The sequence below is a fragment of the Leptodactylus fuscus genome, chromosome 1 (genome assembly GCF_031893055.1).
Source record: "Leptodactylus fuscus isolate aLepFus1 chromosome 1, aLepFus1.hap2, whole genome shotgun sequence".
NCBI classification, from domain to species: domain Eukaryota; kingdom Metazoa; phylum Chordata; class Amphibia; order Anura; family Leptodactylidae; genus Leptodactylus; species Leptodactylus fuscus.
The window spans coordinates 250,938,268-250,958,086 of NC_134265.1; the positions used below are offsets into that span (position 1 = coordinate 250,938,268).

At 41.6% G+C, this 19,819-nt stretch overlaps 1 protein-coding gene across 2 annotated transcripts in view; it reads left to right on the plus strand.

The window, feature by feature from the left end:
* RAP1GDS1 (Rap1 GTPase-GDP dissociation stimulator 1) overlaps positions 1–19,819 on the plus strand; it is a 95,218-nt gene that overhangs the window by 47,319 nt on the left and 28,080 nt on the right. The window contains exons 5-7 of one of the 2 annotated variants that reach the window (XM_075285635.1): positions 7,720–7,866; positions 13,898–14,026; positions 14,617–14,742. In XM_075285635.1, the coding sequence (XP_075141736.1) occupies positions 7,720–7,866; positions 13,898–14,026; positions 14,617–14,742 (402 nt within the window). The remainder of the gene's footprint in view (positions 1–7,719; positions 7,867–13,897; positions 14,027–14,616; positions 14,743–19,819) is intronic. The other variant, XM_075285644.1, reaches the window with a different exon arrangement.

Below are 19,819 nucleotides of genomic sequence, written 5' to 3' on the forward strand. Positions count from 1 at the left end.
ACAGTCCAGTCACATTAATGTGACCACCTGTCAAAATCCAGAATAACCACCTTTCACAGAGCGGACCGCTGCAAGACGTGCAAGAAGAGAGGGGATGTTGTGATGATGGTCACTGAGATTTTCAGCAGTGCCGTGTCCAGCTGCGCTAGGTTACGCGGTTGCGCATACCAGAACAACCCAATTGAGGTGGTCCCACAGATTCTCGATTGGGTTGAAGTCCGGGGAATTTGCTGGCCAAGGGAGTACGATAAACTGATCCTGGTGCTCCTTGAACCACGCACGTACACTGCGAGCTTTATGACACATCGCATTGTCCTGCTGGTAGATGCCATCATCCTGAGGAAAAACAATTTGCATGTAGGGGGGAACATGGTCCGCAAGGATAGATGCATACTTGTGTTGATCCATCGTGCCTTCCACAATGATGAGTGCACCCATATGGCTGATGACACGTGCCTTCTTTGATTGGTTAACATTGACGTCAAAAGTAGGCGGTGGTCACATTTAGAGATGAGCGAACACTAAAATGTTCGAGGTTCGAAATTCGATTCGAACAGCCGCTCACTGTTCGAGTGTTCGAATGGGTTTCGAACCCCATTATAGTCTATGGGGAACATAAACTCGTTAAGGGGGAAACCCAAATTCGTGTCTGGAGGGTCACCAAGTCCACTATGACACCCCAGGAAATGATACCAACACCCTGGAATGACACTGGGACAGCAGGGGAAGCATGTCTGGGGGCATAAAAGTCACTTTATTTCATGGAAATCCCTGTCAGTTTGCGATTTTCGCAAGCTAACTTTTCCCCATAGAAATGCATTGGCCAGTGCTGATTGGCCAGAGTACGGAACTCGACCAATCAGCGCTGGCTCTGCTGGAGGAGGCGGAGTCTAAGATAGCTCCACACCAGTCTCCATTCAGGTCCGACCTTAGACTCCGCCTCCTCCGGCAGAGCCAGCGCTGATTGGCCGAAGGCTGGCCAATGCATTCCTATGCGAATGCAGAGACTTAGCAGTGCTGAGTCAGTTTTGCTCAACTACACATCTGATGCACACTCGGCACTGCTACATCAGATGTAGCAATCTGATGTAGCAGAGCCGAGGGTGCACTAGAACCCCTGTGCAAACTCAGTTCACGCTAATAGAATGCATTGGCCAGCGCTGATTGGCCAATGCATTCTATTAGCCCGATGAAGTAGAGCTGAATGTGTGTGCTAAGCACACACATTCAGCACTGCTTCATCAAGCCAATACAATGCATTAGCCAGTGCTGATTGGCCAGAGTACGGAATTCGGCCAATCAGCGCTGGCCAATGCATTCTATTAGCCCGATGAAGTAGAGCTGAATGTGTGTGCTAAGCACACACATTCAGCACTGCTTCATCAAGCCAATACAATGCATTAGCCAGTGCTGATTGGCCAGAGTACGGAATTCGGCCAATCAGCGCTGGCTCTGCTGGAGGAGGCGGAGTCTAAGATCGCTCCACACCAGTCTCCATTCAGGTCCGACCTTAGACTCCGCCTCCTCCGGCAGAGCCAGCGCTGATTGGCCGAAGGCTGGCCAATGCATTCCTATGCGAATGCAGACTTAGCAGTGCTGAGTCAGTTTTGCTCAACTACACATCTGATGCACACTCGGCACTGCTACATCAGATGTAGCAATCTGATGTAGCAGAGCCGAGGGTGCACTAGAACCCCTGTGCAAACTCAGTTCACGCTAATAGAATGCATTGGCCAGCGCTGATTGGCCAATGCATTCTATTAGCCCGATGAAGTAGAGCTGAATGTGTGTGCTAAGCACACACATTCAGCACTGCTTCATCAAGCCAATACAATGCATTAGCCAGTGCTGATTGGCCAGAGTACGGAATTCGGCCAATCAGCGCTGGCCAATGCATTCTATTAGCCCGATGAAGTAGAGCTGAATGTGTGTGCTAAGCACACACATTCAGCACTGCTTCATCAAGCCAATACAATGCATTAGCCAGTGCTGATTGGCCAGAGTACGGAATTCGGCCAATCAGCGCTGGCTCTGCTGGAGGAGGCGGAGTCTAAGGTCGGACCTGAATGGAGACTGGTGTGGAGCGATCTTAGACTCCGCCTCCTCCAGCAGAGCCAGCGCTGATTGGCCGAATTCCGTACTCTGGCCAATCAGCACTGGCTAATGCATTGTATTGGCGTGATGAAGCAGTGCTGAATGTGTGTGCTTAGCACACACATTCAGCTCTACTTCATCGGGCTAATAGAATGCATTGGCCAGCGCTGATTGGCCGAATTCCGTACTCTGGCCAATCAGTGCTGGCCAATGCATTCTATTAGCTTGATGAAGCAGAGTGTGCACAAGGGTTCAAGCGCACCCTCGGCTCTGATGTAGCAGAGCCGAGGCTGCACAAGGGTTCAAGCGCACCCTCGGCTCTGATGTAGGAGAGCCGAGGGTGCACTTGAACCCTTGTGCACCCTCAGCTCTGCTACATCAGAGCCGAGGGTGCGCTTGAACCCTTGTGCACACTCTGCTTCATCAAGCTAATAGAATGCATTGGCCAGCGCTGATTGGCCAATGTATTCTATTAGCCTGATGAAGTAGAGCTGAATGTGTGTGCTAAGCACACACATTCAGCTCTACTTCATCGGGCTAATAGAATGCATTGGCCAGCGCTGATTGGCCAGAGTACGGAACTCGACCAATCAGCGCTGGCTCTGCTGGAGGAGGCGGAGTCTAAGATCGCTCCACACCAGTCTCCATTCAGGTCCGACCTTAGACTCCGCCTCCTCCAGCAGAGCCAGCGCTGATTGGCCGAATTCCGTACTCTGGCCAATCAGCACTGGCTAATGCATTGTATTGGCGTGATGAAGCAGTGCTGAATGTGTGTGCTTAGCACACACATTCAGCTCTACTTCATCGGGCTAATAGAATGCATTGGCCAATCAGCGCTGGCCAATGCATTCTATTAGCGTGAACTGAGTTTGCACAGGGGTTCTAGTGCACCCTCGGCTCTGCTACATCAGATTGCTACATCTGATGTAGCAGTGCCAAGTGTGCATCAGATGTGTAGTTGAGCAAAACTGACTCAGCACTGCTAAGTCTCTGCATTCGCATAGGAATGCATTGGCCAGCCTTCGGCCAATCAGCGCTGGCTCTGCCGGAGGAGGCGGAGTCTAAGGTCGGACCTGAATGGAGACTGGTGTGGAGCGATCTTAGACTCCGCCTCCTCCAGCAGAGCCAGCGCTGATTGGTCGAGTTCCGTACTCTGGCCAATCAGCGCTGGCCAATGCATTCTATTAGCCCGATGAAGTAGAGCTGAATGTGTGTGCTTAGCACACACATTCAGCTCTACTTCATCAGGCTAATAGAATACATTGGCCAATCAGCGCTGGCCAATGCATTCTATTAGCTTGATGAAGCAGAGTGTGCACAAGGGTTCAAGCGCACCCTCAGCTCTGATGTAGCAGAGCTGAGGGTGCACAAGGGTTCAAGTGCACCCTCGGCTCTCCTACATCAGAGCCGAGGGTGCGCTTGAACCCTTGTGCAGCCTCGGCTCTGCTACATCAGAGCCGAGGGTGCGCTTGAACCCTTGTGCACACTCTGCTTCATCAAGCTAATAGAATGCATTGGCCAGCACTGATTGGCCAGAGTACGGAATTCGGCCAATCAGCGCTGGCCAATGCATCCCTATGGGAAAAAGTTTATCTCACAAAAATCACAATTACACACCCGATAGAGCCCCAAAAAGTTATTTTTAATAACATTCCCCCCTAAATAAAGGTTATCCCTAGCTATCCCTGCCTGTACAGCTATCCCTGTCTCATAGTCACAAAGTTCACATTCTCATATGACCCGGATTTGAAATCCACTATTCGTCTAAAATGGAGGTCACCTGATTTCGGCAGCCAATGACTTTTTCCAATTTTTTTCAATGCCCCCAGTGTCGTAGTTCCTGTCCCACCTCCCCTGCGCTGTTATTGGTGCAAAAAAGGCGCCAGGGAAGGTGGGAGGGGAATCGAATTTTGGCGCACTTTACCACGTGGTGTTCGATTCGAACATGGCGAACACCCTGATATCCGATCGAACATGTGTTCGATAGAACACTGTTCGCTCATCTCTAGTCACATTAATATGACTGGACTATGTATTATTTATATATAGATAGGGACTAGAGATGAGCGAACACTGTTCGGAACAGCCGGTCCGAACAGCACGCTCCCATAGAAATGAATGGAAGCGGCCGGCACGCGGGGAGTTAAGCGGCCGGCCGCCAGCAAAGTCTGCGTGCCAGGTGCTTCCGTTCATTTCTATGGGAGCGTGCTGTTTGAATCAGCCGTGTTCGCTCATCTCTAATAGGGACCACTATTCACAGTAGCGTATGAACACAGCATTTGTACACCGCTTTACTCTAGAAAACTCTTCCATAAACCTGAATGAACAGCTTGTGACTACCGTCTTTGGTCCATGTCGCTGCTGTAAAGCATATCGCTAAATGCCATTAGCTGCTCAGGTATGATGGCCGCCTCTATTAAAATTATACTGAAAATAGAATTAAAACTCTGTAACTATAAAGTAAAAGCAGCTTAGAAAAAAATCGAATTGTCTTTCATGATCTGGTTTTCTAGCAAAATAAACATTTTTAATTGGTATTTACCAGTTCCAATTAATTACCAATTTAATTGGTAATGTGTATATGGTTTTGTGGATGGTATGTAAGAAAAATCAAAACCCCCTGCGCACCATTGTTTATGGAGACTGTTCTGCAGCCCTTATGCATACTAGGGCATTGGTTTTGTCTCTGGATGTTTGCCATAAAGTGATATATATGCTAAGATCAGAGGGACAAATTGCTAGTATCTGTGTGATCAAGAGCCGGAATCAGCTGTCAGACCGCTACTTTGTAAGCAAAAAGAAGAGGCAGCGAGGAGTTTTAAAGGAAAGATGAAAAGGATATAGAAGCAGTATGAATAAAACATAGTAAGTGGGACAAGAGGTTGTAGAGCTTACACATGAGTTGTGTGTAATGTAGATAAAGTGGTGCACAAATCTAATAAAGGAAGCAAACAACATTAGGGGAAGATTCATGAAAACTAACTGAAAATCTAGGTTGCACACAGCCCTTTCACAGCAAACCTTTCATGTTTCATAGTGTGCTGTGACTGGTTGCTGACAATTTGTTTGTTGTTGTTTTTTTGTAAATCTTATCCATGTGCCAAAATTCACATTTATGACAATATCTGTTTTAATTGGCACAATTTGCATCTGTTCAAAATGGCCCACATTGCATGGTATGTTTGGGACGAGTCACTCAATACTAAACACATTTCTCTTCTTTATGGCACCTTATGTCTGCATATACTGTACATGTGTGTTAGTATTACACAACTGCAATTCGCACCTGATGATAGATGACAAACAGCATGGAATGTAGGCAAGTCTGCGTGGCACAGATAACAGCCATTACCACAGAGTGGTAGTGTCATCCATCATTGGGGTCAGTTGAACAGTTGTAGCATGCAGGGTCTTTTTTTGCACATAGCTCTGTAGTAGATTTAATGTACATCCTGCAGAGAATACAGGATACCAGTGGATAGCACCCTCTTTCTACTAATTGTCTGTGTCCCACTATAGGGCAAGGTCCCTCTATCCCTCTACAAGGGTGAGACAGGCTGTCCTATAATCTCCTTTCTACTCTCCATGGATCTGATGCATACTACTTATGTGCCGGCTTTACTGTCTAACAAGTAAAAATAAAAAAGATACATGAATGCAGCATAGCCATTTTATTCTTTTTAGTGCATAGCAGTAAGTTTTATTTTAGATCTTCTCTACATGCTTGGTTAGTGAATGTATCCTACATGATAGTAGGAGTATAGTACCACCTCCTTTAGCTAAAGGCTCAAGGACAAATAACATTTTCTTAAAACTTTGTAATAAAATATAACTTGAATTCCTGAATTGATATGTATTCTACAATGTGAATTACCTTTTTTATGACCAGGCCTGTTGGTCACTTAAAAGGCTTACAACACAAAGAATATTTATCCTCTATTAAAATAGCTGATTGTTGGGGATCCTGAAAACAAGAGTGTTTTATCCCCCCTCCTTGCTGTGAATTCAATCAGTCTGTATCCAGTGGCTGAATGTGGACATGCTGCTCGCCAATGAGGATGCATTTGTATTCCCATACACTTTAGTGGGAGCACCAGAGATAGGCAAGTGCTGTACTTTGTACTATGTCTGGCACTATCATTGAAGTGAAAAGGAGCACAAATGCTGTCTCCAGGGCCGCCTTAAGATGTTTCCAAGGCAGAGAAGATGCTCTGGAAACATCTTGGGGCAGTCCTGGAGACAGCACTGCCTCACCACTCACCTATCGGCAACAGCACTGCTCCAGCGGCCTCCCACAGATGTCTTTCACTGCGGACCAGTTATGTGACATTTTCAATTACCATATTGACGCGAGTATAAGCCGAGGCGCACTTTATCAGCATAAAAACTGTGCTGAAAACCTCTGCTTATACTCGAGTATATACGGTAAGTACTTTTATATATATCTTCCATTCCTCTTGTAGCCACTCTTAGCTTTGGCTCAAAAAAAAACGCAACAAAATCTGCAACAAAAAAAGTTGATTTTCTAAAACGTGGGGCCTTAGCCTAAACCGCCTTTCATTACATTTTTGTAAGGGAATGGCAAAAGCACTTCCAGCATGCTAGCTTTTTTCTGATGGTTGGTCCCAATAAAACCGAAGCAAACCTATATATTTTTAAATGTCTTAGTACATTTGCTCAATAAGAATATGTATTGGCATACATATCTTAGAGAAAATAAAAACATTGCGGGGAGAGCATCATTCACATTACAAACCTCTGACAAACACATTAGATATGTCTGTTGTTTTGAGCCCAGCACCTAAGGGGATCAAAGTGATGTGTAATCCTAGCAGTTGCAGGACTAGGGCAGCTACACTGGACCCTACCAATGAGATCATTATGAAGGTTGTATTTGTAATGCTGCACGAACTAGCACCCTCACACACAAGTATATCTGTCATTCATCTACCTCAATGCATTGCAGACTATTTGTGCCAAAAATATTTTCAGCATTTTTAGAAGTTTTACTGAAAAGCACATTCTGCTTGAATCAGATTTCATAGTATTCAAAAGGATGTCCAAAAGTAAGTCTCCATCCATTCAAGGTTCAGCTGAAGTTTCCCCCCCCCTCCCCAGCTTTAGCTAAATGTCATTCTGTTTTCATCTGGATTACCTTGCAGGGTTTGCAGGTATGAGCACTGGTTAGTTATTATAAATTGTAATTTGGATGTGACAGCCATGACTTTCCACTACTTAAGTATAGCAGCAATGAAATTTAATAGGTGGAGCGACTTGTGAATGGAGACAGTTTGTCTCTGGTAGACTTTGGCTAAAGCTAGTTGTGATACATAGTAGTCAGACTTTACCATTTATATCCCACACAAGCTTTGTGCATTACCGTGATAAGTAGAAGTAAATGTTGTACAGTAATACGGGGTATCCTACAGAGTGAAAATGTATATGTAGATTTGTAGGTTACTATAGCTTTACTGTGTATGGTGCCTTGTAGAGTGTACTTATGTTATTAGTTTAGGCATACATAAGAAATATGTCCTCCCATAGGATTATATATTCTGTATTTGAAGTCAGGGTGCTATTGGAATGCATTCTATTGTTTTAATGTGCCTTTTTGTTTGTTTCCAGATGAGGGCAGGCGAGCAGTTGACCAAGCGGGTGGTGCACAAATTGTAGTTGACCATTTACGGTCAATTTGCACATTAACAGATCCAGCAAATGAGAAGCTCATGACTGTCTTTTGTGGCATGCTGATGAACTATAGCAATGAGAATGGTAAACTAACTGCTTTATCCACACACAATAAGGACAGCTCAGTCAGTGCTTCACTAAATGTAGTAATATATATTGTAGATGACTGAATAGAGGCCAATCCAGTGTACTCAGCAAGCTGAGGTCTGCAATATAATAACATCATTATTTTTCTATTCTGAAACACATCCTGATATTTTCTCAAGTCTAGTGTTAGAATTGTAGGAGATACGCAAAGTGTTAACTACAAGATAATTCCCTCTACTATGCTTTCAATTCAAGAATGATCCTTGCAATGCCAGATGGATGTGCACTGAATCTCAGAAGCAATCTGTTCTGTGCCCTGCTGTTCTGTAGGGAATTTTATATGGTTATTCAAACCTCTTTTTCCATATAACAATTGTTCCCTTACCCGTTGTGTCCCTTTTTCCTCTAGGTGGAGCATTTAGATTGTTACACTGAAAGATCACGTTGCCTCTGTTAATTCCCAACAACACTTTTCCTTTTTATTCATGGAATTAAAATGAAAAAAAAAAAAGTGTTATTACTCTAAGATGTTGTGTTTGGTAGCATGTGTGGCTTTATTACCATCTCGCAGCAAGTCCTTTAAAGTGGCCAATAGATATGTAATATATCTACAGGCGACCTAATATTTCCACAGGCTACCTAAATTGCACTAGACATGACCCTCGCACACAATATGTGACACCTGCTTAGAAAAATATTAAAGGGAATCTATTAACATTGAATAGGAATTATGGTAAAATAATTATTTCTATGGTTATGCAGCAACTTCTGTACTGTGTGTTGAATTTTCTTACATATCACAACTATAGAAAATAATGGAAATGAATGGAGCAGGAGCATGCATTCTGTGCCCCCATATCTATATTTAGAATCTGGGTAAATTATCCCCATTTTTGGGATCACTGTGCGTCTCAGTAGTTGGACTTCCCCAGACGTGATATCCCAAGATGCTTAGGTGGTAATAAAATTCTTCTCCTCAGTAAACTTATCTATTTCTGAGATACCAGGACAGTGTTAACGGACTAACAGGGGTCACATGATGTGTGCGGTGGATCACTGTTAGACAATGGGATGCATTTCTTTTGTGTGGGTTATACCATTTATTCCTGAGAGGAGCCTACTGCGTGGATAGGTTTGTGAGCAATATTTACAATACATGTAAATTAGAAAAATGTATAATTCTCTAATCTATAACATATTAAAGCCATAATAAATCCCCTTTAAAAAGGACCTTTCACTACCTCCAGCAATTCAAGTTCTTAGCAAGTTCTTGTGCTAGTGGAAGAGGACCTTTCCTGCCCTCAGGCACATGCAGTTTTATATTGCTAAAAAGCTGACAGTCTAGCTGGGCTGTGAGGAACGCCCCTCCTGACAGTACTCGTCTATAGCTCTGTACTATCAGAGGGGTAGTTCCTTACCGTCCAGCGATGACGCTAAGCAATGAGGAACGCCCCTTCTGACTGTACTCGTCCATAGACTAGTACTGGGGGGCTTTCTGGCAGTATATAAAACCGTATGCGCCTGAGGACATGGAAGGTTCTCATTAAGCTCTGTAATGTCAAAAGGGCAGTGTTGGGCAGGGGGGTGGGATTCAGAGCTATAATCAGTTAGACTGGGTCAGAGCTCAGAAATGCACTTTTTCCTGGTTCTACCGGACACTGCCTTCATGACATTACAGCAACTAAATAGCATATTAGACACCAAAACTAATTGCATCGATTTCTCGGGAATGGTGGGGGCTAGAGAAAAAAATTGAGTTGTACCAGAATCAGTTGAGAGGTGGTGAAAAGTCCTCGTTAAATTCCAGTATTAGGACCAAATTTGGTGGTATGTTGTAATCCAACTGCTTGATTATTATTTGCCCTGTGTCTGTTCTCGTAAATACTGCAGTCGGTGATAACTGCAACATTTAAAGGATTTGTGAATGTCCAGGTTCCTTATTGGCACTCTATAGTATGATCATCGGGTAATGTTGGGTTGTTATGGTGACAGGGGCCCATTGAAGACACCCATGCTAGCTATCGGCATGTTACCTACTGAAGCTTATGATCAGCCATATGCTAAGTAGTAGTATGCCCTGCATTACAGAAGTGATTGGTCCCCAATTTCCAAGTTTTTAAAATACCAGAATATTTTTTATTTCTGCACAATTCTTCCAGAATGGAAGGAAATGTGATAAAGAAGTTGCATATGCGTAAAATAAACCTGTAGTAAAAAAAAAAAAAAAAAAAAAAAAGCCCTAACACAGCTTTATTGGCAGAAAAATAATAGTTATGGCTCTTGCAACTAAATCTGCAACAAAATTTCAAAATTTATAATTTGAAGTTTTGTTTTTGTTTTTCCACCCAGTAGAAAGGAAATAATAAATAATAATAAAGAAATAATCCTGAACAAGTGAGTGTGACCTTGGTTCTTTTTACAAGTAGTGCACACTCCAAAATTGTACTTAAAGAGGACCTTTCATGTCGGTTGTTTTATGCGGTTCTATATGCCGATAGAAAGCCGACAATGCACTGAGTTCGGCTTTCCCGTTCTGTGCCCTGGGGAGGAGACATTGGTGCAATTACCGATAGCTCTTCACCGTCAGAAGGACATTCGTAGCACTTTACTGTCAGAGGGGGCGTTCCTTACCATCCAGCGAGTACTGTCAGGAAGGGGGGGGGGGGGCGTTCTTACAGTATAGTACTACATACTATTGTCAAGAGGGGCATTCCCAGCTAGACTGTCAGGAACGCCCTTCTAACAGTGAAGAGCTATTGTTAATTGCACCGATATCTCTCCTCCCAGGGCAAATACCGGGAAAGCCAAAACTGCGCTGAATTCAGCAAGCTGTCAGCTTTCTAACGGTATATAAAACTGCATGTGCATGAGGACATGAAAGGTCCTCTTTAAATATACATTACTCATGCATACAACTAATGCAGTGGATAGCCAGAGCACCTAGCAAATTTTCAAGTTTTCAAACGTTCAAGTTTCTGTCGTTTGGGACCGCATGGGAACCTGAAAGATGGAGACCCTGTCCGCTTTCTAAGTGGTTACATAGACTATAATGTGGTCTGATAGGCTTCTGTGCATTTTCCACCTGTTTTATACTTGCAGGACTTTTCTATCTGCCGATTTTTAGCTCCAACGCAAGTGTGAATCCAGCATGTTATGTACCAGATCTGTTGACATAGTTTTTAGATTACTTAATGGGTGTTTTGCTTTTTGTTTTTGAACCATGTACTTGATATTGTCCACCATTTCCAACTGCTTCACTTTTAAGACACCAAGTTACTGATCATTTTTTTATATATTTTCTGTTTAAATTATCTGTAATTAATTTATGTAACTTTTTAATTTTCTGTTTTAAGTAAATATTTCCTTTAACAATTTTGCAGTAAAATAACAAATTATCACAAATTGTGTAATTTTTCTCAACTCCCAGAATAAGCTGTGGTAAAAGAAAACCAGAAACGAAACTCGGCACAAAACAAACAAAACTAAATCGACACTAGTTTTTGCTGCATGGATATTTATGACTTGTCCACAGAATATGATAAATATGTCTCCCACGTCTGGAACTCCTACCTATATGGAAGTTACACAAATGGCTGAGCAGCTGGGCTCATGTGAGACTAGATACACTAAGGGCTAGTTCACACGTCAGTTTTTTGGTCCAGATTTTGACTCTGGAAGCTGCTTCAGAATCCGGACCAAAATGCGCCTGCCGCGGCTAGCCACAACTGTCACGGCTCCCAACAGTAGCGGTTTTTCGCTCCAGATTAGGCCCAAATGAATAGGCCTAGTCTGGCGGGTGATGTTGCAAGGCGGACGTCCACGGCTGAATCAGCTGTGGAATCCGCCTGAGGAAAGGGCAGCTCACTTCTTGATTTCAATGGGAGGCGTTTTTTGGGGGTTTTTTTATAGCAGGATTTTGATGCGGATTCCATGTCAAAATCCTGACCATTTTGCCCCATGTGAACTAGCCCTAAGTTTGCAAGTTACTTAACAAAGTGCTGTATTGTGGAGATCTTTACTGTATAGTTCAAGCATTTCGTCTAAGGATTAATTTGTGAAAAGCTTTACATAGATTGATTTTATTGTCTTAACGTTTTTGTTGTTTTTTTTTTTAATTTCAATGTGTTTTCTGGCATAAATGATGACTGAAATCTATTCAAGCTACAATTTCAGTAATGGCACATGGACTTCTAGATGAATTAGCTGTCTACTTCTCTGGGGTAGGGGTTAAGACTGGCCCAGAATACGCCAATCTGGAAAAATCGCCTGAAGCATTGTTTACCATTTGTTTTCATTTAATAAATAACACCATGTCCAGTTTTGACCATTTCGAAGGTCTGTGCTTTTATATCCGATCAGAATTTTGTGTATTAACTGCACAGGACCGATCTTGGGTTTTGGATTGCTGGGTAGGGACATAAAATAAAATGGACTTTATAGTGTAAGTTGTACAATTCACTCTGTTTGCATCATTCGGTAGGTGCTGCTCCATTGATTCTGGTACAGCTAGATATTTTTCTCTAACCACCCCCAAAGTTTGATAGCAGAAAGCCTAATTTTCTGAAACCAACAGCATCAATTGCTGTCAGGTGGGTGGTCTCACACTGTCTTCTCCAACTTATTACGTGCCCTACCTATCATATTGAGTGCTGAAATTAACTCCACTGATTGATCAGGAGGGGTAGGGACTAGAGAAAACATTCCCAATTCACCCGAATCAGTGGAGCAGCACCTGTTGAAGCCGGTGGAGTTAGTTAAAGATTCTAATGCCACAATTTTGTTAGAAAGTCAATAGCGCACCCATAGTAAGTTAGACAAAACTATCTACAGGTGCACAATGTTTACTATCCAGCATGAGCCACTAGTCTAAGCCTAGATTCAAATGAACATGGATGAAAACTGCCTTGAAAAATGTCCATTTTTCATGGCCCCAGTTTTACACCCAAGGGGTTTCCATGAATTCCTCATACATTTCAATTTGTGAAAATGCACCATTTTTGTCCCAAGTCCATTATTTTGACAACTAACTGTCAAAATATCATTCATTTGACTAGCCCTCATTCACAGAAAGGGAAATTAATGCGGATGTGTGATGGCCTCTTTTTATTGTTGTGTGAATACAGGGTAAGTGTACACTGCCTAAACATTAGGTAGGATTAGTAAATCTGCCCCATTGTTTGTAAAGTCCCCTTCCCCCCCACTCTCTCGGTGACCGTGACATTAAGTTGTCTTTGATTGCTTTTCAGTTACTTGAGGAAAATCATTTGTCATTGTGTGTTTAGGAATCCTAATTTTCTGATGTATTTAGAGTTACTGAGCTCTTACCTCACTTGCTGTTTGCCCGATTCACTGCCATGGTTTTAATAAAAGTCAAGACTCTTGCTGTTACCTGTTGACATATTGTGTTTGCTATTCTCATTAACCTTTTCCTTTCATTAGTGGTTGTACCTTTTATTCACAAATAACCTTGGTTTATAATATCTAAGGTCACATTTGCATTTTCGATGTATTTAATTTTATTTTAATATATATATATTTTTTGTGTTTAAGTAATGGGTGATTAACAACTTTATTCCTCATAATTTTCTTGTGCACAGTAAAACAGTATTTTTGCCATATTCAGTCATCAGTATTAATAGTATATGGGACAGCTATTCCCGAACAATTATTCCACATATTTTAAGTCACCAATAATTCTTCCTGTACCAATAATCGATGCATGTAAATGAGGCTTTCACTAATGGAGTGTCGCGGGTTGCTGACCCCTAGTCTAGAAGTATCTGTTATGTGCTGTAGAGTCCCTTTAGGAAAGTATTATGAATTATGGTACTGGATTTGTTATATCTGTTTTATTTCCTGATCTTGTTATTGTATTCACCTTTTAACTATTACCACATTTTATTTTTCTGTATGTGTGGCAGTAGGTACAAAACTACCCGGAATGGAATGACTTTTGTTTACTGCATATTGTATGATCTTTCAGCATAGTACAAGTAGGTTAAGTAGTGTTTATTTGGTTTCTTTCTAGATTCTCTGCAAGCTCAGCTCATAAATATGGGAGTAATTCCTACATTAGTGAAGCTCCTTGGAGTTCACTCTCAGAACACTCCTTTGACAGAAATGTGCCTTGTTGCCTTTGGAAATTTAGCAGAGCTTGGTAAGTATACTAAAGCCTGGACGCAAATGAAAATCTACAAAAGCTAAAGTATTTGCTTAGTTAAGAAGTTAAGCTCAAAATGCATGTTGCATTTCAGTTTAGTAGTATTACATATATACATATTAACCCTTAAGTACTATCATGGTGTCTATCATATCCCACTATCATATACATATCATTATGATAGGCACCATGATAGAACTTAAGGGTTAAATAAGTGACCTCTTTCTAAGAGTTTAGACAGGATTAATATCTGATCAGTGTTCAGTGATGAGGCTCTTCACACAACTGATTGGTGGGAGTTCTGGTTGTCAGACCCCCACCAATCTGATATTTATGACCTATAGTATATTAAAATCATAGAAAAACCCTTTAAATTCAGTTATTACATTTCTTGGTTAAATATTCCAAATGCTTGAAGAGTACTCCTTTAGTGGCATTAGTTTTCATCAAAGACATCATGCACACAGTGGTGCCTTGCACTGTCTCCTATATGGTGCCTTTATATAACTATATTATCAAGATTCGGGGAGAGAACCTCTGCAATAAAGTATTTCCTTTTTTTTGTTGTGTTTTTTTTTTTTTTTTAGAATCGAGTAAAGAGCAGTTTGCTTCTACAAATGTTGCAGATGAACTTGTTAAACTTTTTAAAAAGCAAACCGAGCATGAAAAGAAGGAAATGATTTTTGAAGTCTTGGCTCCTCTTGCGGAAAATGGTAAGAATTGATTTAAAATTATTTCTTAAATGTGAAAGGATTTAAAGTAGTCATGAACTATGTTGTTTGCCTCCATTATCCTGCTACCAGTGCATATGGAGAGCGTAATCAGCTGTGCCTACAGCGCTGCTTAGGGCTGAATGGATGTTGCTGAAATGTGCCAAAGTTCGATCAGCCTGCTCCCGCGTATTGGCTCTGCTACATTGCTGCATATGCGTAGGATTCCCAGCTGTATGTACATTTTTGCATATGGAGAGCCTACAGAGGTGTGTTACAGTGCTGTGTAAGCTCCACTACATCGGGCAATTGTGATTACATGGGTTTTGTTATGTGACTGTCTGAGAAGCTTCTGTGTTACAAAGGGCTGAACGGATGTTGCTGAAATGTGCCAAAGTTCTCCCCCATCAGAGGCAGAACAACACATTCCCCGTCGTACTCACTGAAACTCTACACCCGATATACTCCTCTTGCCCACACACAGACTGCATGTTCTGTAGTCTCCTGATCTTCTATGAGACTCCATTTTCTTTCAGCTTTCACACTGTCCAGCTTCATCCTATATAGCTCCGCCCACAAAATAGTATGTAGCTCCGCCCACTGCCTAGCATGATCCTATCCTAGAAAGGCTGAAGGACCTGTGATGATGTCATCACAAATCCTTTAGTGTTGTGTGAACCTAAATTCCTTCACTGCGGTCGTATAGTGACGTCATTTACTGGGATAAAAAGTAGCCTATGTTTTAATCCAGGTTCCTATCTATGTATGTGGCAAATTTTATGCAAATCTGTACAGCCGATTTTGCGTGATTGAGGAACAAACAGTATAATATATATATATATATATATATATATATATATATATATATATATATATATATATATAGTGTGTGTGTGTGTGTGTACAAGTGTATCTCAATAAATTAGAATATCATCAAAAGGTGTTTGTTTTTTGTAATTCAATTGAAAAAGTAACACACACATTATTATATTGAGTCATTACAAACAGAATGAACTTTAAGTGTTTATTTATATTAATGTTGATGATTATGGATTACAGCCAAGGAAATCCCAAGAAGTCGTTATCTCAGAAAAAAAAAAGGGGGGGGGGGGGGAGTCAAAAACAAATAAAAAAATGCCCGTGGCGGGAAGGGGTTAAGTAATATGCTCCAGACATTCCACCTCTTCCACTGCATAGTGGTGGCACTGGGATACTGCAGCTTTGTTCTGATTACTTGAAAAGGAGTTGAGCTGCCTTCAGCTCCTTCTTTCTCTATAGTTTCTGCACCCAATTTGGCAGATTATTGTCAGATGTCACCCTCCCCCCCCCCCCCCCCCCAGTAACAGTAAGCAGATCCTGATGACCTATACTGTGGATAGGTCATTGGTATGAAAACCCTAAGGGGGCTGGAAACTAACTTTAAGACGGTGGCTGTTAAATTAAAAAACAGAAGTTTTCACTTTTAATAGCGATTACAGTCACGTGAAAAAAAAAATACAACTTTGAATACATAATCAGGACATAATAAATATTAATTAAAAAAATCTTAAAGTCTCTAACAGAATCTTAGAATCTCTCTCTCAAAATCGAAGTAATTCATCTGTATAAAAGCAAAAGTTTTAGCGGTTTGCATGTCTAGAGAATTCAGGTATTAGTAAGGATAAAAAGACATCAGCAACCATCTTGGAGAAGCTGTGATTGCAACCTTTTGGTCTAGGAAAAATTGTATGGCCATTTCCAAAAAATTTGAAGACCATTTTACACTGAGATTATTCTCCAGCAGAAAATCTTCAAGACAGCTGACGATCTTCTCTGGAGTTGATGTCATAGTAAAGTCAGAGTCTGCAGTGCTCATAGAAATTGCTAAAAAACAAATGGCTACATCTAAGACTTTACAGGCCTTAGTTAGCATGTTAAATATTCAAGGTCATGAGAGTACAAGTAGAAAAAGCCTGAACAAGTATGGTTTGTTTGGAAGGGCTGCCAGGAGAAAGCATCTTCTTTCTGAAAAGGAGTATAGCTGAATTTGTTGTTTTTTTTAAATTTGCCAAACGTGGCATTGTGTATTATTGCCAAACACATATCAGCATATCCGCACAAGCACCTCATACTAACTGTTAAGCACAGTAGTGGTCATGGTTTGGACTGATTTTTTGTTCAGCCACATGACTTGAGCACCTTGTAATCACTGCATTGAGCATGAACTCCTCTCTATAGCAGAGTATTCTAGAATTAAATGTGAGGCCATTTATCCAACAGCTAAAGCTTGGCCAAACTGAATAACGCAACAGGACAATGATCTCAAGTGCACCAGCAAATCTACAACCACATGAAGAAAATAATCAAAATGTTGGCATGGCCCAGTCAAAATCCGGACCTCAACCCAATTGAAATGCTGTGCAGGACTTTTAAAGGGATTATATCATTAGCATCCCGTTTTTAACTAAGCCCATGTTGGAACACCTTTAAGAAAGGCGATTCTTCCCCCACGTTTAGAATTCTTCTCTGCGCCCATATTCAGTAGATATCCTGGTTTTCGTTGTTATGTTAATCAGTCTCCAGACAGCACGGGAGGCGTTCCCTCGTACTCAAGCAGCACTGGAGGCATCCCCTGTGCGGCTTGAAACTTTCCAGCGCCGCCTCCATCTTCTTCTCCCCCCTCTTCTTCCGCATCACTGTCACTTCTTCATCCAAAAGTGCCAACTGCTCGTGTCCATTGGCCATTCCCCTGTGACCAAATGGGAGAGGCCACAGGGGAATGGCCGATGGGGACACACAGTTGGCACTTTTGGATGAAGATGTGACGGTGATGTGGGAGAAGAGGCGGCGCTGGAGAGTTTTCAAGCAGCAACGTGGTATTTGTTGAAAAAAAAAAAAAAAGGGGGGGGGGGATTCTAATTATAGAATCCTTTTAATTACAAAACAAATGTGTAAACACGGTCTGAGACACTAAATCTTATATTTTTTTGATATTATTCTTTTCAGCCATCTAGATAAACCTTGTTCAGGAAATACATTTACTTTGAACGGGTCCTCCTAATGTTATTCCTTTTTACACTCAGTTTAAATGTCAATGACAGATTCTACCTTTACAATGTGGCAAAATATGAACTATGCGTGCAGTTTTCTCTTTCATTGTATGTGTTGTCCGCTGCCTGTTCCACCTGTATAATTGCTTGTAACACATGATAAACAACCCGCTACCAACTACTGTGTTGTGACTTGTCTGAAAAGCCAAAGTGACCTTTCTGTAAGAAGCAGAATGCTGTGTTCATGCTGACTTGTCTCCAACTGTGTCCGCTTCTGACAGAGGCTGTTAACGCAATAGCAGAAATGCAATTTGCTTCCAGAAGGAAACTGCAATGTGCTAAAGCCTGTACGTCATTAATAGGGTTTCCCAATAAACATAACCATACTGAAATTTGTAGACCATTAAGAGTTAAACATTTAGCAAGGATAAATAATTAAACATTTTATAGAGTTTTAAAGACTTCGTCTTACCATCTTAATGATAGTCTTTTGTCATGATCAGTTGCCATTGGATATGGCCATGACTGCAGGATCACTGTTTGGCCTGGCACTTGTCAAAAACCCAGCCATGATTTCTTCGTTGTGGCTGGATTCTCTTATTGTGCCGGAATATAGGAAGAGGCAGAAACGGTGCATGCACGTCTGCCACCAAAATAGCTCTGATCAAGCAAAACTTGGACTGCACAAGATTTCTGAAGTTTCCCTGTGGTGTCTAAAAGGCCAGTAAGGTAGGGCCTCCATAGATCAGATTTTTTCCAGCACATCTCACGGACTGTTAATTAGAGATTTAGGAGCTTAAAGGGAGTCTATCATTAGAATTCTGTTTTAAGCTAAACACGCGTTGGAATAGGGTTAAGAAAGCCTTAAAAAAGGCTATTCTTCCCCTACCTGTAGATGTCTTTTCTGTGCCGCCATTCCTTAAATATCTTGTTTTTCGCCCATATTCTTAGTTTTCTTGCAGCACTGAGGGCTCAAACAGCACAGGGGATGCCCCCAATGCTGTTTGAGCGCTGAGGACTACCCCCAATGTTGTGAGAAAACTAGCATATGGACAAAAACCAGGATATATAAGGAATGGCGGTGTGGAGAAGAATAGCCTTTCTTAAGGCTGTTCCAACGTGGGTTAAGCTTAAAACGGGATTCTAATGATAGGCTCCCTTTGAAGGGGTTTTCCCATCTACCTCTTGCCAGTTTGCCTACTATCTCGTTTGTTAACCTCTTCAGCAAGCTGGTGGGTGGACTTTGACTGTTTGGACAGGCCACTATAAAGTACTCCAGAAGATATAGACATTGCCTTTACTATGAGAAATTATTATGATTACTAGACATCTATAATAACGCAGTTAAATTATCTGCACAGTAAATATATATTATATTAAACAGGTTTGGAGAGAAAAAAATCAACATCCTACAAGGACAGAAAAGCAACTTGCATTAAACTCAGTTCTATCTTTGTTTCCTTAGACACAGCAAACTGCAATTAGCTGACATGATTGCCTGGATGGAAGAGCAGTAAATAAAAGCTCTGAAAGCCACTGTGATCTGACAACTCAGCCCCCCTCCCCTCCATAGAGTAGCGAGTCACATCATCCATTCTATAAGCTTAAACAAGGAGAAAGAACAGGCTGTGTGCCTTGTCAATGATATGTAAACAAAGGGAGGAATAATTTCACAAAGAAAGTAGCATTTCTGAAGTAAGTAGGAAAACTCTTGAATTTACATACAATAACTATAAAGATATGAACCATGAGATGGGAATACCCCCTTTAAGAGCCCAAATCAACACTTTGAACTCTGCCATGTTTCTCTAACTATTCCTGAACATTTTTTGCAGTGCACTGTGGTGCATTATCCTGCTGAAAAAGGCTACTGCCATTAGGGTATACAAATATCATGAAGGGGTGTATGTGGTGTGAAACAATATTTCAGTAGGTGGTATGTGTCAAAGTTGCATCTACTTAAGTGTTAGGACTCTAGGTTTCCCAACAGAATATTGCCTAGTAAATTACTCTTCCTGTCAAAGGCCCTTCTTTTTCAAGATGGGAATTGG